General features: G+C 38.1%; 1 protein-coding gene and 1 non-coding gene across 5 annotated transcripts in view; one reads left to right on the top strand and one right to left on the bottom strand.

Moving 5' to 3' along the window:
- Window positions 1-24,192, top strand: part of nlgn2b (neuroligin 2b) — a 171,313-nt gene that overhangs the window by 127,290 nt on the left and 19,831 nt on the right. For all 4 annotated transcript variants that reach the window (XM_067433229.1, XM_067433231.1, XM_067433228.1 and 1 more), the window contains one exon: window positions 8,379-8,528. In XM_067433229.1, coding sequence (XP_067289330.1) covers window positions 8,379-8,528 — 150 coding nt within the window. The remainder of the gene's footprint in view (window positions 1-8,378; window positions 8,529-24,192) is intronic.
- Window positions 10,318-10,392, bottom strand: trnaa-agc (transfer RNA alanine (anticodon AGC)). The gene has a single exon. It is a non-coding gene; the product is annotated as a tRNA-Ala (tRNA).

The raw sequence follows: 24,192 nt of genomic DNA, 5'->3' as shown, positions 1-24,192 counted from the left end.
ATGTTTGGCTAAATAAATCCACTTTTAAATCAGTACTGTACTGTCAAATTGTAACGTTAATGTAAACAAAATATTTACACGCTACCCAGTTCAGTTCGATATAGATGTGGTAGCTGTCACTGAGCAGCAGTGCAGTGAAACAGAGCAGCCAATCAGAGCAGAACTCTGCATTAATATTCACGACCCTTCCAAATAAGGCAAAAACAGAGCATCACATCCTAGGGACAATTTCTAGGGTTGTAAATGGACCTGTGAAACCATATCTGGACAATTATTGACCTTAAATTAGCCACATACCCTCTTTTTAGATATCAGAGAACAATTTAAAATATTGTTTCAAATCATTCTAGGGCACCTTTAATAAATCGGTACATCAAGCTACGCAAAATCAACATAAGCGTAGTCCATACGACACGTGCGCTTTTGTTTAAAGTAAAATTTAAACAACGCATGGGTGAATAATTAATACATTTCACTGAGTAAAAAAAAACAAAAAAGAAACAAATGATATGTATACAGGGTCATGGGCGGACAAGGCTCATTGATGTACATGGGGAGCGAAGGCTGGCCTCTGTGGTCCGATCAAACAGACTAGCTACTGTAGCTCAAATTGCTCAAGAAGTTAATTCTGGTTCTGATAGAAAGGTGTCAGAGTACACAGTGCATCGCAGTTTGTTGTCAATAGGCCTGCATAGCCGCAGACCAGTCAGGGTGCCCATGCTGACCCCTGGCCACCACAGAAGGCGCCAACACGTGAGCATCAGAACTGGACCACGGAGCAATGGAAGAAACTTACAGAACTTAAAGAATCTGCTGCTATCATCTTGGTGCCAGATACCACAGCACAACCTCAGGGGTCTAGTGAATTCCATTCCTCATAGAGGGTCAGGGATGTTTTGGCAGCAAAAGGGGGAACTACACAATATTAGGACATAGTTTTGTTATTTATTAAGACATAATTAATCATAATGTTATGCCTGATCTGTGTATATTAGGGCTGTCAAGCGATTACAATTTTTAATCTAATTAATAACACGATATAGCGATTAATTAATTAATTTAACAAATCACAAATTAACCATACATTAAATTTGGCCATTGAATCATTGGTTCACCAGATTGAGTCGTTCAAAACATGGATTCATTCATAAACACTGCTGTGTTGCTTGGAGATGCACCAAACCGACAACCATAAACAGACAACATTGTATTTAAAATAACACAATATTAACTTTATTGAACTGTTGTATAAAATCAATATCACATTTGCACTCATTCTATTCTACTTGTCATATTGCACTTGTTACTTGTGTGATATTGTTTAAAACTGCAGTCCGTAACTGTTTTGCTCTAAACAGAACTGCATGCATCTTGCGGAAGAACATTGCAGCCGGAGCTACTTCTCTCTGTTTATGTCTATGGGGAGGCAGGGACTGTGCACCTCCGCGGCGGTTCCTACCAGACCAGCAGCCATAACTATATCCTATGATATAAATATGAGACTAAGTCATACAGGGGTTTTAAATTTTAAAAGGCATTCTAACTGTGTTCTGTTTATTATTAATTTTATTAATTTTCCATAAATAATCGACAACCATATATAAAACTATATACACTGATTAGGCATAACATAATGACCGGTGAAGTGAATAACCTAGATTATCTCAATGTTAATATAACAGCACCTGTTAGCGAGTGGGATATATTAAAAGTGTATGTGTTAAAACCAGGAAAAATAGGTACGTGTAAGGATTTAAGCGAGTTTGACAAGCGGCAAATTGTGATGACTAGACAACTGGGTCAGAGCATCTGCAAGACTGCAGCTCTTGTGGGGTGTTCCCGGTCTGCAGTGGTCAGTATCTATCAAAAGTGGTGAACCGGCGACGGGTCATGGGCGACCAAGGCTCATTGATGCATGAGGGGAGCGAAGGCTGGTCTGTGTTTTCTGATCAAAATCGCCGACCTATCAATTGCTCAAGAAGATAATGCTGGTTCTGATAGAAAGGTGTCAGAATACACAGTGCATCGCAGTTTATTGATGAATCATGTTTTCTTTTACATCACGTGGATGGCTGGGTGTGTGTGTGTGTGTGTGTCGCTTACCTGGGGAACACATGGCACCAGGATGCACTATGGGAAGAAGGGAAGATGGCAAGCCAGTGGAGGCAGTGTGATGTTTATGGCCTTGAAACCTTGAGTCCGCACCATCCATGTGGATGTTACTTGACACGCACCAACTACCTTAGCATTGTTGCAGACCATGTGCAAACTTTCATGGAAACGGTATTCCCTGGTGGCTGTGGCCTCTTTCAGCGGGATAATACGTCTTGCCACAAAGCAAAAATTGTTCAGGTTTGAGGAGCACAACAAGTTTGAGGTGTTGACTTGGCCTCCAAATTCCCCAGATCTCAATTCAATCGAGCATCTGTGGAATGTGCTGAACAAACAACTCGTGAAGGCCCCACCTTGCATCTTACAGGACTTAAAGGATCAACTGCTAACATCTTGGTGCCACATACCACAGCACACCTTCAGGGGTCTAGTGGAGTCCATTCCTCGACGGTTCAGGGCTGTATTGGCTGCAAAAGGGGGACCAATGCAATATTAGAAATAATGTTATGACTGATCAGTGTATACAGTATATCATTCATAGCTTTTCACCAATTAGGTTTAGATATACAGTACTTAATACTAAAAAACGTAATTAAAACAGTATTTTACAGTAAAATTCTGCTTGTTGTTTCATCATATGAAACAATTAACTGGGTTTTACAATATCTATTTTTTATGCTGTAACAATTTTAAATGACTATCATTTTTTACCGCATATATGTCTCTGCATGTGCAAGGCTCGCACTCATTGCGTTGAGTTCTCGGATTTCGGGCGTCTCTAATTGCAGAGGTTTAAATAGAGACACTGCCAGCTAATCCAATTTTGCGTCTCTGAACACGTGGAGAGAAGAAGAGAGGAAACGCACAGCCGAGATGGAGGAAAGGAGGAGAACGACAGAGAAGAGAGATGAAATAGAGGAAGAGAGGGGGAACACTCAGATCCCCAATTTGAGAGCACAGAGGGGGAGAGATCGCTAAAAAAAAACTGTCGTGATAAAGACGAGTATATGATGAAATAAGATTCATGGAGCTTTGAAAGTGAGAGAGGATGTGTGGGTGGGAGACAGGAACAAGAAGGGAGGGATGGTCGTGGTGCAAAAGGTAGCGCACTTGCTCACGACACACAAGAGCTGTTGGCTCATAGGGCCCCGGGTTCGATTCCGTCGTGTCCCGATCCCGTTCCCATTCCACCATCTCTTTGCTTTACTTTCCTGTAAATAACGTCGAGAAAAGGCCAGACGGGGAAAAAAAAAACAAAAGAAGAAGAGTGAAGTCCCATAACGAGAGCAGAGAGGCAAAGATGAAGGCAAAGAGTTGAGGAGAGGGGGAGAGAAGGAAAAGCAGGAGATCAGAGAGAAAGGGAGGGGGAGGTGCGGCATAGGAGAGGAAGAGAGAGATGCAGGCTTGGAGGAGGAGAGACAGAATAGCGTTCTTGTATTTTGAGGATGTTTTGAAGCGAATAGGATACTAAGGCCTCTGTTGAAAGGATCTGGGCGTTGTGCTTGCTCTCTCTCTCTATCTCTCTCTCTCTCTATTTCGGACTCTTTCCATCCCATATTGAGGCTAATGCATTGCATACGGTCTCTCTCTCTTCCTGTGTCTCCCCATTCTTCCGTCGCTCTCACACACACACATACACACACACAAAGATTATACTCATGGATTCGTAAGCAGGGTTGTCCCAGATAAGATGTTTGTGGATTCTATGTGCTTCGCTGTGATGCATCGCACACACAAAATATCTCAATACTGCAGCAAAAAAAAAAAAACGCTTGGAGAGATCTGCTTTTACAGCGTCTGATTCTACACTTATTCAATATTATTGACAATAAAGTGATAGTTCATCAAAAAATAAACATTCTGTCATTATTTATGCACCCTCGTCATTCCAAACTTGTTTTCTTTCTTTCCTTGAACAAAAGCAGATGTTTAGCTGAATGTCCAAGCTGCTCCATATAAGGAAAGTGGATGGGGATCCGATTCTGTTAAAGCTTAAAATAGGCTTCATAAAAGCCGTCCACAAATTGTCTGCTATATATATAAGTCTTCTGAAGTCACATTGTATGAGGAATACACCCACATATACATTCTTTGAAAACTTGCCCTAAAACATCTCGTTTCATTCAGGCTAGGAATGACGTGAGCATGAGTGAAATATTTAGATAGCCTCGTGGGCAGTGCTCTGACATATAGCGCAAACATGCCTCTGGCGACCAGAGTTCGGTTCCTCGAGGTCCTTTGCCTAACCCGTTCCCCTCCATCCTGCACTTCACTTTATATACTCTATACTGTCATATTCAACAAAATGTAACTTATACAGGCCATTACAATCATATTACATAAGCATTTTTCCTGATAAATATCGACTTAAGGAGGTTCATACTGAAATCAATTGCAGCCTTAGCATCATGAAAGATCTGAGTTCAGTTTGAAACAACTTTAAAGGGATAGTTCACCTAAAAATGAAAATCATGTTGTTCCAAACCTGTTTGAGTTTCTTTCTACTGCTGATCACAAAAGATATTTGGAAAAAAAAAATTGTAACAAAGCAGAGAACGCAAACATTCACTACCATAGTATATTTTTCCTTACTATGGTTATCATTGATTTCTCTTATCTGCTTTGTTACAAACATTTTTCCAAATATCTTCTTTTGTATTCAGCAGAACAAAGAAACTCATACAGGTTTGGAACAACACGAGGGTGAGTATATGATGACAGAATTTTAATTTTTGGGTGAACTATCCCTTTAAGATTTCTTACCATTTAAAAGTTTGGGGTCGTCAAGATTTGTTAAAGTTATTATTTATATAATTAATATTGATATCATTTAATATTAATACATTATTGTTATTATTAAAAATGGTTTTGAAAGAAATATACCAACCAAGGCTGCATTTTATTCTATTAAAAATACAGTAAAACTGTAACTCTTCTCTAATATATTTTAAAAAGCAATGTATTCCTATAATGCAAAGCTGAATTTTCAGCATCATTACTAGTGTCACATGATCCTTCAGAAATCATTCTAATATGCTGATTTGGTTATTATTATCAATATTATATTAACAGTTGTACTGATTAAAATGTATTGTAGGGGAAAACAATTCTTGGATGAATAGAACATTTATTTGAAATAAAATCAAATCTTTTGATCAGTTGAATGCATCCTTGCTAAATAAAAATCATGTCTTTCTAAATAAAAACCTCTTTCTTGTGGGCATTCAGGTCACCTCATAGTAACACAAAACAAAAAGCAGTTCCATCCTTGATAAAAAATTTCCCATCAGCTGATTGGCTGTTCACAACACACTGCCATAACAGCATATCTGATTGGCCAAATCATTGGTGTCATTGCTTCGATGGCACCAATGAAACACAGACGTTTACCAAGTAACTCTTGCACCGGGGGTGTGAAACAACATATATCAAAAATTGAACAGTCTAATATTAGTGTTGTGTGTATCTGTGTGTCTAAAAGAGACACTCTGGGATAATTGAACTTGTTTATATTTCCATTGGAAAATCAGTGGTCTCGGTATTCAATGCGTTTATACAAGTGGCCGTACTTGTGCACGAGTGTGCAATTATGTTCATGCGTGATCGCATGTAGGTGTGTGTGCTGAACAGATGTACTCATTGTATTAAGTGTGTGTGTGTGTGTGTGTGTGTGTGTTTATAAAGAGGCGTGTTTGTCTACAAGCAGAGGTGTTTGTGTGTGTGCAAAGATTAAGAAGAAAAGTGTGCGAGCGTGCAGTCGCTGTAATGCGTTTGTAACCCGAGATTCAGGTGGTGATGCAGGCGGGCGTGCAAATACGTGCGTAGAATTTGTTTCCGTGGCAACAGGCATGAGTGAGTCAGTGCTGGTGAGCTTCTATTAGACAGAGAGAGAGAGAGATGAGGCAGTTTCCATAGCGACTCAGCATCACAGCTGCCTGTGTGTGTGTGATTTTGTGTGTCCGTGAAAGGACCTTGGTCTGTGTAACTTTTATTTTATTCTCTTTTGTGTGCCATTTCCTTTTCACATCTCGATCTCTTCCTGTCTCTCTCTCTCTCGCTGCCACTCCAGCGTATCTCCCTCTCTCTCTTAATCTGTCTCACTCTCGCTTTTATGATTTCTCCCATCTCTCTCACCCACACTCTTTCTTTCTCTCAGACCCCCCTCCTTCTCTCTCGGGGTAAACAGATGTCGTGGTAGTTATTTATGTTTCTGCATGGTCTGGTTTTCATATGAATTATCTACAGCGCTTGCACACCACAGAAGCACTGGCTAACTGGACATCTCTGACTACCCTCACACACACACACACACACACACACAAGCGTCTCCGAGAGCATATGTATATATGCATGAGCATGTGCAGCTCAAACACACTGTGAGAGAAAAGTGAAGGGGAACAACCTGTACCAATAGGCAGCACATATAGATGTGAATCTAAAAGAGAAAGAATAAACCAATCTGGACACTTGAGAAGGGGGAGTTTAGAAGGGTCGAAGGACAGAGAAGGTACCGAAGAAGCACAGGAGAGCTTGAAAGGCACCAGTGCAGCACCTAGAGGGAGACCCAAGATGTGAGATGGTGGAATTGTTGCGAGATAGTCAAAGCTCTGTCTGACCTATCAGAGCTCTTGCGTTCCAAATTTACAGAGGAGCGAGAGAGAAAGAGTGAGAGCACACAGACTGTACTAACTGATACAGAGATACATCAGTAATCAGAGCAACAGAGTTTTGGAAGAGAAACAGACAGACCTTGCCAGCAGAGTGCAGAACTGATGAGCCAGCCCAAGGCAGACCATGCCAACAGATCCCAGAGTGAGAGGAGATGATTGAGGATATGTTCAGAATCGTGTACTAATATACTGTCTGCAATATACAGTGTTTGCATTTGTATACTCGGATGACCTACTAAGGGTGCCATTATATGCAGTGTACAGCAGAACATATTGCACTGTGTACTGTGCTTGCTCAACTTGACAAGTGAACTGGAAGCAATATAAACCACTATTTTTACCATTTCCTTCTTGACTCATTGTTTGATCGGACCGTCAAACGGGAACATGCCACTAGTTCCACTAATACTGCACCACAGTCGCAGTATACAGTGTGTACTGACCCCAAACTTTTGAACAGTAGTGTATAAGAACTATATATTTATTAACTGAATTATCAATTTAATGTGCATGCTTGAAAAATAATAAATATGTTATTTTATGCATTACCGGTCAGAAGTTTTTGTGGACGGTGAGATTTTTTAAATGTTTTTTAAAGAAGTCACTTATGCTCACCGAGGCTACTTTTTTTATTTTTATAAAGTAAAATAAAAACAGTAATATTTTGAAATATTATTACAATTTTAAAAAATGTTCTATTTGAATATATTTTACATTTTAATTTATTTCTGTGATGCAAAGCTGAATTTTCAGCATCATTACTCCAGTCCTCAGTGTCACATAATCTTTCAGAAATATTTCAAACATGATGATTTACTGCTCAAGAAACATGTATGATTATTATCAATGTTGATTTTTGCATTGATTCTTTTTAGGTTTTAGGATTCTTTAATGAATAGAAAGTTCAAAAGAACAGTATTTATATTCAATAGAAAGCTTTTGCATCATCACCATTTAATAGTTTTGGATTGGTCATAATTTTTTATTAAATTTATGGGAAGGAACTTAAATGAATCAATTTATTCCGCAAGGATGCATTAAAAAGATCAAATGTGACAGTATAGACATGTATGATGTTGCAAAAGCTTTATATTTCAGATAAATTCTGTTCTTTTGAACTTTCTATTCATCAAATAATTCTGTCCAAAAAAATGTACACAACTGTTTTTTAAAATTGATAATAATAACAAATGTTGCTTGCAGCAAATCATCATATAATAATTATTTCTGAAGGATCATGTGACACTGAAGACTGGAATAATGATGCTGAAAATTCAGCTTTGCCCTCACAGGAATAAATTACAATTTATATATTCAAACAGAAAAACGTTATTTTACATTTTAATAATATTTCACAATATTATTGTTTTTGCTGTATTTTGAATCAAATAAATGGAGCCTTGGTGAGCAGAAGAGACTTCTTTTAAAAACATTTAAAAAATCTTAACATCCAAAAACTTTTGACTTTAGATGTATGTAAATCGAGTGCATAATATAAGGCTTTATCACGGGTTTACTTGCTAAGCTGCAACATTTGTATTGGATGTTATATGTTGTGTTCCAAAAATGTATGATGCATGTTTATGCTTTACACAGATATTAGAGATCGTCGGAAGAAGCCTGTGATGTTGTTTATCCATGGAGGTTCATACATGGAGGGGACTGGAAACATGTTTGATGCGAGCGTTCTTGCTGCATACGGAAACGTGATTGTTGTCACTATGAACTACAGATTAGGCGTTTTGGGTAAGTACAACATCATCTTTTCATTATTATGTTTAGTGCTCTTGTGGTCCTCTGTTAGTTGTTGTTAATTCAATTTCTTAATGTACTTTAAAGGATAGTTCACCCAAAACATTTTATCTCAGTCATCATTTACTGTCTATCTATCTGGCCCCCATAAAAATGGGGAAAAAATATATGATGAAAATCTCCATCATAACTGTCAAATCTCATTCATATATTCAGAAAATATGGCATGTCAAGTCATGTTGCACCACATGTGCCATCAGTGAAGTCAAATATCATTGGTTCTCATGCCAAAGCCTCAACATGTCTTGACATGCCAGTTCTGAATGCAAGTGCAAATGAGATCTGAGCACTATAGTGATTGTGAATGAATGATTCCTTTTAAAATGTCCAATGTAAATGTTTGTGCAGTTTTTTGTTTATTTATTTGTATTTATTTTTTTATATTTAACTTAAATATATAATTAATGTTTAAGTTCAGCTAATATTTCAATTCACAAATTAGAAATTTAAGTTCAATCGTAATAAATGGTATATTATGTTTTAGATAGAATTTCTGCATTATTGGACCGGTTTTTCACTATAAAGGACACTGTGTTCACACTGTCAGTTTTTGGGATTGACAAATACATGTACTTACAGGTGTGAGTCTCAAAATGTCCCTTTCAAACAAAAACTTTCAGGAGCAGAATCTCGCATAGTAGCTGGGTTTCCATCCCAACATGAAATTTATATTTTCAAAGTTCACAAAAAAAGGAAAAACAAACAAATACAATTAATGTGTGCTTCCAACAAGTTATTCAAGCAGATGATGGTGGCATTGGTAACCTAGTAACCAGCAGTAAATAAAACACCCTCACCTTAACCTTAAAGGTCCTGTTCTTCGCGATTCCATCTTTCAAACTTTAGTTAGTGTGCAATGTTGCTGTTAGAGCATACATAATACCTGTAAAATTATAAAGCTCAAAGTTCAATGCCAAGCGAGATATTTTATTTAACAGAAGTTCCCTTTCAAACCCTACAGCGAATGGCCGGTTTGGACTACACCCCTGCACTTCCTTCAGTAATGACATCACTAGAACCGTTTGTTAACTAACCCTCCGCCCACAAGTACATGCAAAATAGGGGGCGTGGTCTTGTTGCTCTCCCACATGGAGAAGAGCGCGCATTCAGCGCTTGCATCTCCCCGTTATGGTAAGAGGCGGGACCTTTCTGGGCAAAGTGCGCTAAGCTGCTGTCCAATCACAACAAGGGAGGCACTGGCCCAATCAGAACTCGTTACGTGTTTCTGAAGGAGGGACTTCATAGAACAAGGAAATCATCAGGCTGTTTTTAGGACAGAGGAAACGGCGCTGTACAGATAAGTAAATTGTGTGAAAAATACTGTTTTTTTACATGCGAAACATGAACTCATGTTAGATTGCACACTGTAAACATAATCAAAGCTTCGAAAACACGTGAAGAATGGGACCTTTAAGGTAAAAAAATGCTTAAAAAGTGGTATTAAATGACCAAACTCTGTAAACACCAAACTAATAAAACATAGTATGCACCGGAAAGCAGTTCAGAATATGAATGCAACACATTTGCGTTAAACATTTTCCTCCCATAGAAAAACCAAGAAAACACGTATAATGAGGCTTAATGAACTAACATATAATGGACAAACATTATAAAAAAGACAAATTCAGATCGCCATAGTCATTTATGCATTTGGCAGACGCTTTTATCCAAAGCGACTTACATTGCATTCAAGGTACACATTTTTTACATTATTGTCAGTTCTTGCTTTCCCTGGGAATCGAACCCATGACCTTGGCGTTGCTAGCGCCATGCTCTACTGGTTGAGCTACAGGAAAGCTAGTCACGTGATTTCAGCATTTTGGCACAAGATCCGACACATGAATCGATACGCTGAATCATAACGGTTCGAAGCTTTGTTTTGAAATCGGCCCATCACTATACAAGTCGTTATTTAGGTGTTTTTTTTTGCGCACAAAAACTATTCTTGTTGCTTCATAAAATTATTGTAGAGCCACTGTAGTGAGATGGGCATTGTAACGAAGTCTTTAGAGCCTTTTATGGGTCTTGAGAGAGGAAATGACATTGGTGTCAATGAAGGACTTTCTGAGCCATCGGATTTCAACAAAAATGTCTTCATTTGTGTTTCGAAGATGAAAAAAGGTCTTACTCGTTTAGAACAACATGAGAGTGAGTAATTAATGAAAGAATTTTCATTTTGGGGTGAAATAACCTTTTAATACACTCATGTTTCATTCATAATGTAGGCCAGAGGGCGCCCTTGAGCAGAAATGCAGACTGCGACAATATATAGTGTATTTGAGTTCTTCAAGCATTCTTGGGCATTTTCATAATAAAGTATATTATAATGTAGTGCTAATTGACATAGACTTACTGAAAACTATAAAATAATTAATCATCTGTCTCATTCAGTGATAAGAAGCCACATAAGCTCACAAAAAGGACATTTCAAACACTCAACTGAAGATATCATTTACTTCTGATCACAGAGCCGCTCTTCGCTAACATGCTGGGCACATATTTATTTAATTAAAAAAGCCTTTACATTTTCATAATCACACATAAGCCAAATCGCAATTGCGGTTCAATTTGAATTAATTGTGCAGCCCTAAAAATATCTAGCCTCTGCCAGACCCCCTTCCGTATTCAACTTATGGGGAAAAAAAACGTTACTGGCGCGACGTCGGACTTAACACAAGCATTTTGAACACCTTTTTTTGTAAGTTGAATACATAAGGCGTTCTGGCAGAAGCTAGATGTAACACACTCATGTTATTTTACTTTATAAGTTTTAAATATGGATATTTTTCTTAAAAAAAAACATTGATTCGATTCGGAAGACCTTTATTAGCCCCCCCGGAGTCGTGTGGCGTACGTTTATGATGGATGGATGCAATTTTTTGCGCTTCAAACTCACACTCTCGCCCCGTTCACTGTCATTATAAAGCTTGGAAGAGCCAGGATATTTATTAATATAACCCTGATTGTATTCGTCTGAAAGAAGAATGTCATACACATAGGATAGCTTGAGGGTGGGTAAAGTATGGGGAAATTTTCATTTTAAAGTGAACTAATCCATTAAGTGTTTTAAAATGTCTCCATCAGGGGAAACAGACTATTAGTCACGTGGGTTTAATGTTCACTACGCCAGGATTTATTTGGAAACTGCGTTTCCATCTCCCATTATTCGCAAGTCAAAAACCACCTTAAGCAAGCAAAAAAAAAAAATGTCAACAAATTTGGCAATCACTCATTTCTTATGCAATACTTCAAAATATGCATAAAAACAAGGTGATGGAAACATAGCTACTCTCTGTATGAACGTGCAATGGGTCAAACCCACATTCTCTTACCAGTAACCAAATCAGTGACCAAAACATCCATAAAACTGAACAGTCTTATCACTTTTGATACGACAAGAGTCCGGTAGAGCCGCAAGTTCATCCATCAAAACTTCATTAACCGGCAGCAGCTTTTATGTCTTAGTGGAGAGTGGAGCATTTGAGTCACAAAATTGAGAAAAAAAGTCCCTCCGGTGGAGAATAGTGACTGGATCTAAAACATTCAAATGACACAGCTCATATCTCCAATGCTGTAAGTTACCAAAAGCGAAATCACACATGTAAACCCACAACACACAGTAGACACGTGTTTGTGCAGCGCAGAGCGGCTCTCTCATGCTGTGTGAGGTAACAAACAACTAGTCGTCCAGTCCGGTTACGTTCACACAGCACGGGTTTTTCGAGAAAGCGGTTGTGAGTCCTTAAAGTTCGGTTATAGAATGTGGTTGTCACTGTCGTAAATAACTAAACTGTGTGCGTGACTGTAACCATGTTAAGTTCTCAAATACAGGACTGTCAACCATATTCTGCGGCTGTGTTCATGTGGTCTTTTTCTGCGAACCTAAGAATATTGGAAAGGTTGACTTGAAAAGAAAGGGGGAAGTTGTAGTGGCTGTATAGAGTCTGTATAGAGCTTGGTTATTGAATTGTAAATCTATTTTGTGAATTCTATGAAACCATCAGAGAGATTTAAAAGAATATTGATTTATTTCTCTTCATTTTGAGTTGTCAGAGTATTTTTGAGTCATTAGCATCTAGATGTGGTGTTCTGCTCTACTTCAACTTTAAGTTAACACATTAAGTGACCTCATCTGCAATAGAAGAGTTACAGTAATTTAATCAGGAAGGAGAAACGGCCCGAAACTCTAGAAGTGGAATACTGCTCTTTGTCAATTTAAAGATATTGAAAAGTGTTTTTAGGATATAATAATTCCAATAACCCAATCTGGGAGAAGTAAAAGCCTACATTCCACTTTCAGTGGCATTAAACTGTAAAAAAAGACCCAATTATGACTGCATTTCCAAGCTGTTAGTAAGGTTGCTTAAGTTTCAAGCTTGGTTTAGGTGTCAAAGATTTTGTGAGTAATGTTTCATGTATGGTGTGAGAGTGTTTGGGCATCTGTTCACGTGTTTGGGCCGTTTCTGCACAGCATCCTGTGAGTCGAGATGACTCCCTTTTTCAATGAACGCATAATGAATGCAGAAGGCCAGGGTGAGTTTACCTTCAAGAATGACAGATTGAATATAAATCTAAACAGACTAAGAAGGTAAATGAAACAGTTCCCTATGGAGATGAAGTGATCTGAGGGAATCACAGTCAAAGTTGTAAGTGAAGTAGTTTTGGACTGTGTGTGTTCTCTAGTGTGTTTATTTAATACAATGATCAAAAGCTTCTCATATCAGCTGGGGTATGAATAGAGGTTCTATGTTTAGGATATTTGTGTGCTATGAAGGCAGTCTACAATTTATTTTAATAAAAAAGTATGGGATTAACAGTTTTGGTGAAAAGAACTTACTCCAATCAACGAAAGATGTTACAAATCTGACATGTCTAAATCATCCATAATAAATCACTATGGTACACATATAATAAGTGTTTATATTTGCACTGCAGATTAGCTTAGTATCTGCGTGACCATAGACACAAACAAAGAGAAGTAGCTCCAGCTACAATGTTCTTCCGCAAGATGCATGTGCAGTTCTGTTTATTAAAGGCATGAAAAATAATAATGGTGAGGAGTATACAGGACTCTACGCTAATTATTTTCTTGTGGAGCACAGTCAAAACTGTAGGAGCAATTTTTTTAATGCATCAAACACATTCTTATTATACTTTTCCCATTACAGGACAATATTAGTCCCTTTAAATTAATGTCCATTTTTACCATAAGAGCAATGTTTTCTAATCTTATTAAATGTATGCATCATCTGCAAATTCTTAAATTAAAATAGAAAAGTTGCTTTTAAAATGTTAATTTAAACAATGAATTCAGTCAGAACGATTAGACACAATCAGAGTTACCAATCAAATGAAATCAGCATCAAAAGATCCATCTTTGCACTGCACAAGTGGCACAGAAGCTCTATCTGAAGTGGGATTTAGGCACATTTACATATTGTTTAATGCAGCTCATGGGAAAATAATGTTGTATGAATGTTCCACATGTAAGTTTTTGAATTTAGAAATATGTACAAATTAAACTTTAAAAGTTTAATATTTTAAATAAAAAACTGGTGGCAAGTCTTAATGTGAGCATCATTCATTCAATAATTCAAAACACAGATTCATTTGAATCGAATCGCTTGGAGATGGCAATCAGTTATGGTGTGGCTTTGAGTTTCACAAAATAGACAATGTTGTGGCTAAAACATTGTTACTTCATATCAACTTATCTACTGGACTTTTGTACAAGATCAGTATCACAGATGCAATCATGCAAATAGTCAGAGCAACAGCAATCCATAACTTTTGGCGCCCTGGTGCTTCATAAACAGAACTGCATGCGTCATGCAAAAGAACATTGCAGCCGGAGCTACTTCTCTTTTTTGGTCTATGGCGAGCCGCACAGATACTGTGCTAATCCACAACGGGAATATAAATACTTATTATATGTGAACTACAGTGATTCTGGGTAAGACAAAAACATGGTTTGGAAAAAATCTTTGATATACTCGCTCATTATATATATTTAGTACTTTTTTAAACAGCATGTGTGAAAAAGATTAAAATCAAGAACTCAATGGCTTTTTTAAATTATTAATTTATTAATTAATTCGTTTTTGGTGGCATTTTTGGTGCCATTTTGGTTCATTTCTGAGCTTGTTTATGATAATCCAAATGTGGTATTTCCAGTTAATTTTGATTTGGCTGAAAATCATTAGCGTGAGGCATCTGGTATGTGCGCATGGCTGTGTCGTCACACCCTTTTCATCTTGTAAGCAAACGTTGTTTGACGTGTAGTCCGTTGCACGCGTTTTTGCACTCACTCCGCTGACTGAAGGCATGGAAAGCAGTTGATTGCAGTAGGAAACGTAGCCTAACAGTTTCTCAGTGTTGATGCACTTTGGGAGTTGTAGTTTTTATTCCAATTGTATTACACATCTATTCATGAGAATCGAGCGGCTCACTTGTAATGGTGCGCCTAAATATTTTTTCACAGTCGCACGCAGTAATTTTCAGGTGCAAATGTGCCCAAAATGGCCACTATGTAGACCCCAAAAGACTCTCCAATGATCACAGATGGAGAATTGCAGGGACTAGTTGAGTTTTGGGGTCAGAAAGACAAGAAAAGAAAAAAAAATCAAACAAGATTTTTGATTTTTCACATCACCACATGTTGTTTGGGAGGGTTTCAAGAAAAATCCTCCTCACTCATCCAGAAACAAACCCCAAACACAACTGGAACTTTAAACAGGACTGGCTTCTTTGGTCAGATGAAACTAACAAAAAAAGAGCTTTTTGGCAGCAAACTCATCAGATGGATAAAAAAAAGTACACCATGCCCACTTGTAAATATACTGCTAGATCTGTGAAATTATTTTACCTTTTTTATTTTCTTATTTTTTTAAAGAGATCCTGGACATCTTGCTCATATACTTGACATCATGGATTCTAGTAAATACCAGCAGATAAAAAAAATCAAAACCTGACAGCTTCTGCTAGAAATCTTATAATGGCTGTGGTTGGATCTTCCATCAGGACAATGATCCAAAACAAATATCAAAATCAACACAAACATGGGTCACTGAGCACAAAATAAAGCTTCTGCCAAGGTTGTTCCAGTTCCCTTACCTGAACCCTGTAGAAAATGAGTGGGCTGAGCTGAAGAGAAGAAGCACCAACATGGAGCTGGGAATCTGACGGATCTGGAGAGATTCTTTATGGAGGTCTCTGATCTCTTGTCAGGTGTTCTCCAAATGTATCAGGCATTATAGAAGAGATGTTATCTTCGCAAAAGGAGATTGAAAAAGCGTGCTAATCCTTATGTTCAACTTGTTTTGGAGAAAACATGTATTTGCTCTGAAAGGGCTTAAAAAGACCCTTTTTTCCAAATCAGAAAACACTTTATTTCAACCAAACAGTCATTGTAACCCAGTAAATACATGTCAAAATAGTTGAGGCATGTCTTGTCATTTGTTTTTAAATGCCAGTTTTGTTAAATGAAACTATCAAAAACATGTTTGTTACATGAAATAAAACAATATATTTATAATATATAAAGTTTAGTATAAAAACGTAATGTAAGTTTAGTTTAATACATTAAGTTAATGTAAGTTTAGTGTGTATATATATAATTTAATTAAAAGGAAAACTGAAAATAAATTATTTAAAAATATTAATACCTTTAAAAATATATACATAAAACTAAAATAACACTCTTATTTAAATATAAAAAAAAAAAAATTGACAATATCAATGTCAAGTCTTTTTAGATTTAATTCATGGTTTGATGTCTTTTATTTTGTGGTTTCTTAAAGTCATGAGCTGCGTCCAAATTTGCATACTTATGCATTATTCTGTGCGATTTGTAATATAAATACTGCGAGTAGTGTGTTCACACAAAAAACTCCTAAAAGATTGCACTTTAAATACCTGGATGATGCACTTAATTAACTGGAAAAAATGTAGTGTGAAATTTTAGACACTTCATGCACTCAACTGTCGCTGCTTTAATTATGTGAGAGGCTATTTGACTCTGGTGTTACAATTACAAAATAACCTTATACAATTCATAAAATACACGGTTGATTACTTATAGTAAGTAAAGTGCGTCATAGGTTCCTGTTTAGGTCATGTGATTCGCTGTTCCTTCTTGTGGTTTGTCTTGTCAGGTGATTCTCAGTTCTGTCATGTCATTGGTTCATCGTCTTGATTACTCTCAGGTGTATCTTGTTAGTCATTAGATAAGGTGCGTTCACACACCATGTTGTAATTACCCAAACTGAGATTTCAACTTCTGCAAAGCGCTCACATCCTCATAGAGTTTGTATTTTTGAAAGCTCCTACTTGTACCACATGACCGCTGTACTGTACCACCTGATCACTGCAGATTCATTTAAGCGTTGATAGTGTTGCCATAGAAACGCATAATTCCCAGTCCAAGAACGTGAACAGCTCCGATTAGAATATCACGTCTTGTTATCTTGAGCCTACAGTAATTATGACACAGCATGAATGCAGCAATATTCCTCATGTTTCTTGTCTACCTGCTGTTTTGATGAGTTTGTCAAGTCTGTTTATGTCTATAGATAAGGTCTGTTCAACTCTAGTTTTCACAGTGAAGTGCTCATGTGTATGTTATGTTTTAGTTTTATTCCGTATAATTTCAATATCAAGTGTTACTTTAATGTATACCTCGGCAAATGGTATAACTTCAGCATTTTTCAGCCTATCAATTTTTTTTCAATATTATTACTTTTGCTTCATTCATCACATTTTAAATGGAGTGCAGTGCATCATTGGATTCAGTATGCCACGCAGTATACTGTTGTGAACTGCACATTTTGAATATTCCATGCATACAGAAAATGTGCATGATATAAAATTAATACAAATATGCCGTTCTGAAAGGGAGCAAAAAGCGATCATTATTAGCATGGGTGATGAATTTTGGTACATGGACAAATAAGAGTAACCTTTCAGTGTATTATCTGTCTTTTTCTCTATTCTGCTTTAAAGAGGTTTCTCTATAGCGGTGAAGAGGATTACGCATTTGTGTCTTGCCATTCCAGCCCCATTGGATGATTGGATCGGATGAAGCATTTTCAAATAGGAAAAAAATGCACAAAGGAAGTGGGGGAAAAAAAGAGACAGAACAGTGTTCCGCATCATAAAAGCAGGTTTAGCACAAAACCCGGCCCTTTATCCAGCTCCAGACACTGTCAGAAATGTGTGAGCTATATGCACATGCACCTTTACACAGCGAAAGAGAGATAAAAGGAAAAGGGGCCAGAGAAAGGGGCGAGGTGGAGAGAGAGAGAGAGAGAGAGAGAGAGAGAGAGAGAGAGAGAGAGAGAGAGAGAGAAGAGTGGAGACAGAAGGGAGATATACGAACAAGCTAAAAATAACCATCAGAAGTGCCATTTTAAATCTGCAGTGAAGCAGAGAATTCATTCAAACCATTGCTAATGCAACACATACACACATTTGTTTATGGATTCTGACCTACACCAGATCTTGTGTATTTGAAGCCGATGTGCAACTATCTGAAATTCCTCACACACACTCTGAGGAGGGGGTGACAGGCCTGAGTGAGCTGCGAGTGCTAGTACATATGTGCTCTGTGTACTGCAGCAGGTTAGCTGCGTTAGCATTAGCTCTCTGTGAATGTGCAAGTTTTCTCCGGATTTGATGCGCCCTCACCTTCCATCTCTACCTCCGCCCAGCTGCCCCTCTGAGCTGCTGATTTGTGTACCACAACCATCTGCTCAGACTAATTAACTAATTAACAAATTAATGAACTCTGGGGAAGAAAGAATGCGCTGTCAATTGGCCTTGCGGGTTAGCGCCGTTTTCTTACCAGGGCCTAAGCGTTTCCTGCATTTCCCTGTTCGCATTACCCCCTCACCTTGCTCGCTTTCTCTTTCTCTGCATCTTCCAGTTCTTCATCAAATCCGTCCTATTTGAAGAAACAGATTACCCTAATTAGGTTCCTAATTCCACACAAGTCTTTATTTCAGCAGTTTTTACACTTTCCGCTGTTTGCCACCAGCTAGCAAAGAATCCCTGAATTATGATTCACTCGCTGATGTGCACCTCTCGAGGATGTTTACTTTGAGGTATATTTATATTTCTGAAATGCGCTTTTCATTTTTTGATGTGGACGCTAATCGCGTAATTATAAATTCAAAGGGAAACAATGAATGTTTGCCGTGTTGGTATCTGAGAAGTGGATGAGATGATTTTTGCAAATGTAAATGCCTCCTTAGATCTCAGAATGAAGAGGGCATATTTTCATATTTTTATACTCGCTGCAGGTGATCAGCGCTGAGATTTAGCATGATTAACTTCACTTGTTTATTTCTATTTCAGAGTAAATTATTACAAAGACTAAACAAGTGAGCTGTCAATGCTGCTATTTCCAATACAGTCTCTTGGTATTTTGTAACTATTATGTTTAACGAATTGGTGGCTAATTTGTCTTATCCCATTTGCGAGTTTTCGTACAGATGCCCTGCTGATGGTTAGGTTTAGGGGTAAAGCTTCATGCTTACTTAAAAAAAAAAACCTTCATGCTTACTTTTTTCATACACATTCATATAATATCGGCACTTCATAAAATAGGTTTCATGAGATCAGATTGGGAGTTTGCATTCAAACACATTCAATTCATCATTCTTCTTTCAGTAGCAGTACGTCCTCTGGTAAAACAGGCAGTTAGTTGTCTGTAGTCTGTTGTAAGGGGCAGCCGTGCAGAACGCAGAATATTGTTTTTATGTTTGTGAGATATTGATGTAGCCTAACAGCAGTGCCCTGCAAAGTACAGCTGATTAACTCTTTTACTATAATTCACCAACCAATATGCTTGTTTTAGATACAGATATTTCAGTGAGAGATACACGCTTTTGTGTGAGGAATGGGGAGGACAAATGGGGTTTTGATGATTTTCTTGACAAGACAAAAATCATAATTTAAGAATGTAGTTAATTCATAAGCAGGTGTTTGAATTGAATTCGAATTTAGTGAACACAGAAGTGGGCTTCTGTCTAATGCGTCTCTTCTTTGGTGTTCTGCTTAAGATTTTCATCTTGTCATCCTGCTACATAACGTTTGGCACCAAGGACAGGTTAATTAAAGCATTCTTAATTAGGATTTTGTTCTTCCACAACAGTCCATAAAATTATTTATTATTTAAAAAAAATGATGGTATCTCAGAGTTTTTCTGAGTCCGGTGGAGAGTTATCCTCCTCCACAACTAAGTGCAAACTGGCATTAAAATCTGCCTCCATTTTGTTAGCAACGCCCAATTTCCAGCAATCCAATCAATTCCTGAAGGATGAAATGAAGCCCGGCTTACATTTTTTCTAATTTCAGAAGCCGTTTCACTCAGATATACGTCACAATAAGGAGAAAAGGACAATCTTAGCTTCCGTTTCACAGCAACATTAAGGCTTAATAGAATTTAAAATAAAAAAAATTCACCCCCTTCACAGTTGTCATGAAGGGCAAAAGGAGCTATATAGACCAAAACCACCCTTTGTACCAGGCTGTAAAAAAAAAATCCTACTGTAAACTTCCCCCCAAAAAATTTACATTGAGCCCCCTCAGAAACCATCAAAACATTAGTTGCTTTTTCACCATCAGGCCAAACGGTTCTAAGAACGGTAAGGAACAGTTACAGTTAGAATTCCACTTACAAACGGTTCAGTATTCGAAAAACATTAGGCAAAAAGTTCACGGATGACCTACTACTTGCGGGCGAGAATCTGTGCCGGATCAGCACGGAATGGAACGGATAATCAATGAGAACTCAACCTTAAGCTTGAGTTCGGGGTGTGGTTACTGTACATGTAGCCTGACATGCCAGACCCACATCAAGATGTTTGGTCTGGAAACTCACCATAGACAGGGCTCAACCCTAGGGGCGGGATAAACGGTTGTCTTTCAAACTCCCTCTGCACGCGGTAGGATAGCGCTACAACCTAGGCTACTGTACATGCAAAGTCAGAGGGTGTTTAGCTGGTGTGAGACCACGACTAACTCTTACATGGGAAAAGACATTCAGGTTCTGGTGTAGAGGGGCAAACAACATTTTGCTAGATTTAGACCTTTAAAGGTGCACTATGCAACTTTTCGTCCACTGGAGGGCGCCTATTCTAAACGGCTCGCGAGTACCAGGACTTTTATTATGACGGGATACAGTCGCCGGGCGCCCACACTTCCGCTTTTTCCGGTCAGGTAAAAACAGCTATTTTTATCATATCAGATACATTTAAGGGGCCAAGGGCTTCGGCCATCCGTCCACTCTCTTCCCTGAACTGAAATGAAGTAGTGGGCTGTACTTTCCACACGATTGACATCAGGTTCAAGTACGCCAGGTTGGCTGGTGGTTATGTTGCTCGCATACCGCCTCCCATGGCCGAGACTGGTATTACGATACCTGTCGGGCCGGGGCTAGTAATGCTACTGCTAATTAAGGTAGATATCTCTACAGCACTATAACTTGACCTTTTTTAAATGACATCATCGCCCTTATTTCTTCTCATTCTTTTGATGCGTGTAGGTCATTTTTTTATATATTTGTACCTCAGTATTAACAGATGGCACCTTTAAAGATTAAATGGGTCACGAATACATTAAAGCAAACATGCAACGTGCTACAATGCACAACATCATGCACACATTCAAAAAGACAAATGTTCAAGTTTATAATGTTTACTTTGATATGTCCTGTGTAGATAACCTAAAATTGTCATGTTAAAAAATTTGCCCCTGGTGAAGATATATGTTGCATGAGTTACTTATATAAGCACGATGCTTGTGTTCACTCACAGCTTAAAGTATTCTTAATATGTTTGACCTTTTATTGGATGTAGCATATTTTGCCTGTTGAGACATGACTATTTATGAAGTTTGATCGTTTCATCGTTTCAAAAGATGCTTTATTTTTGTAATTCCGCTAGAAGCTGCAGAAACTACTTACCTCACCTTACCTCAGACCCCCTTAAATTTGCCCTCTTTGTTATATTGCAGCCATTTGCTAAAATCATTTAAAAATCGTTCATTTTTTTCCTCATTAATTAACACACAGCACCCCATATTGACAGACAAACACAGAATTGTTGACATTATTGCAGATTTATTAAAAAAGAAAAACTGAAATACCACACGGTCCTAAGTATTCAGACCCTTTGCTGTGACACTCATATATTTAACTAAGGTGCTGTCCATATCTTCTGCTCATCCTTGAGATGGTTTAACACCTGGACATTTGAGTCCAGCTGTGTTAGATTATACTGACTGGACTTGATTAGGAAAGCCACAAACCTGTCTATATAAGACCTTACAGCTCACAGTGCATGTCAGAGCAAAAGACAATCATGAGGTCAAAGCAACTCCCTGAAGAGCTCAGAGACAGAATTGTGACAAGGCACGGATCTGGCCACAGTTACAAAAAAAAATCTGTCTAAGAGCATAGTGGCCTCCATAATCCTTAAATAAAAGATGTTTGGAATGAAAACAGGACCCTTTCTAGAGCTGGCATCCGAGCAAACTGAGCTATCGGGGGAGAAGAGCCTTGGTGAGAAGAACTAGTTTCTCTAGACTGGTTGCAATCGAGGGAAAGATGAATGTGGCAAAGTACAGGTATATACTAGACGAAAACCTTCTCCAGAGTGCCCAAGATCTCAGACTGGGCCGAAGGTTCACCAACAAGACAATGACCCTAAGCACACAGCTAAAATAACGAAGGAGTGGCTTCACAACAACTCTGTGACTGTTCTTGAATGGCTCAGCCAAAGCCCTGACTTAAACCCAATTGAGCATCTCTGAAGAGACCTGAAAATGGCTGTCCACCAACGTTTACCATCCAACCCGACAGAACTGGAGAGGATCTGCAAGGAGGAATGGCAGAGGATCCCCAAACATGTTGCATCTTTCCCAAAAAGATTTATGGCTGTATTAGATCAAATGGGTGCTTCTACTAAATACTGAGTAAAGGGTCCGAATACTTAGGGCCATGTGATATTTAAAAAAAAAAAATTTAATAAATCTGCAAAAATGTCAAAAATTCTGTTTTTCTGTCAATATGGGGTGCTGTGTGTACATTAATGATTAAAAAAAAAATTACTTAAATGATTTTAGCAAATGGCTGCAATATAACAGAGTGAAACATTTAAGGGGGTCTGAATACTTTCCATACCCACTGTATCAAAGGAAAGAACAGAGCCTTAAAAAAAAAGCTTTTTAAAAAAAGCTGTTTTAATCTAGCTTAATACATCCAACACTTGAAGTACACTTCATAACAAAGCAACATTTTAAGTAAAAAGCTAAGAAAGTTGCATTAACGATGTTCAAACACAGATGGAGTAGCTCGAGTCCATCATCATCCCCTAAGGTTGCATTTCATTTAGTATCATTTGGCAGTTTTTATTTATATGCTGTTTAATGAAGATGATCATTATTTTATATTTGCATATAATAACATATGATATCGCGTGTTTCTGCTTCTTTTCTGCCTTTTTTGATCGGGACATTCAGTACCCTTTCAGATGATGTGTCATAGCATCCCATACCGTATAACAGTGGAAATGCAATGATATGGGGCTGACTATATCTATCTATCTATCTATCTATCTATCTATCTATCTATCTATCTATCTATCTATCCATCCATCCATCCATCCATCCATCCATCCATCCATCCATCCATCCATCCATCCATCCATCCATCCATCCATCCATCCATCCATCCATCTATCCATCTGTTTTTTGCCCTGCATCACCTCTTTTAATCAGGCATGCAACACTCTCTTTCTTTCTATCTCTCTCTCCCTCTCCGATCTGCCGTTCACTGGAGTGGTGCATATGCATGAGTCCAGCCCCAAACTGCTGCTCTCAGCACCAAAGTCTGCAGGAGATTCAACTCAGCACTCAGCTCACAGTGAAACTTACCGAGCGAATCAGAGCGGTGCACGGGGTTAGACGTTTGACTGATCATTTTGCTAAATTGTAATATGATATTTTGTTACACATATGGACGCAACCCGTTGTTTAGGATAATCACTGCATTTTTGCAACATTCAACATTGTGTCTGCACACTCGCAAAACACATCCCTCCGAAAGAAGAAGTGGCTGGTTGCCAGGCAACAGCAAACGGCTCAACAGAAGGAGGTTAATTTGAAGACAGTCAAACCCACCGACCCCCAGCAACCAATTCCCGAGCACCATTTTCCCATCGATCAGCCTTTTATCCAATGGCTGTGCTGCACACAGACTTGCGTTCGTCTGACAGACCACACTAGGGTTCCCACTCATCCAGGTGCACAAATGTTTACATGCTTACCTCCGAACAGCAAGTTTAGACAACACTGGCTATGTTCAGAATGGCATACTTCCGTACTGCTATTACTATATACTGATGCATGTTTATTTTGCACAGTATGCCCTTTTTTCTGTATGCATGGAATTCCTACCTGACCTTCTACATTTGCCATAAAGTGCAGTATGCAACTGGATACTGGAATACTGTATCCCACAATGTATCTTGCTTGACTCCAGACTTAAAAAAGTTTACATTTTCTACACAAAATCGTATAAATGTAAAACAGCCATTTT

Source organism: Pseudorasbora parva, chromosome 23 (assembly GCF_024679245.1).
Source record: "Pseudorasbora parva isolate DD20220531a chromosome 23, ASM2467924v1, whole genome shotgun sequence".
Taxonomy (NCBI): Eukaryota; Metazoa; Chordata; class Actinopteri; order Cypriniformes; family Gobionidae; genus Pseudorasbora; species Pseudorasbora parva.
The sequence above is the reverse complement of the archived record's forward strand: the minus strand, read 5'-3'. Positions and strand labels throughout refer to the sequence as shown.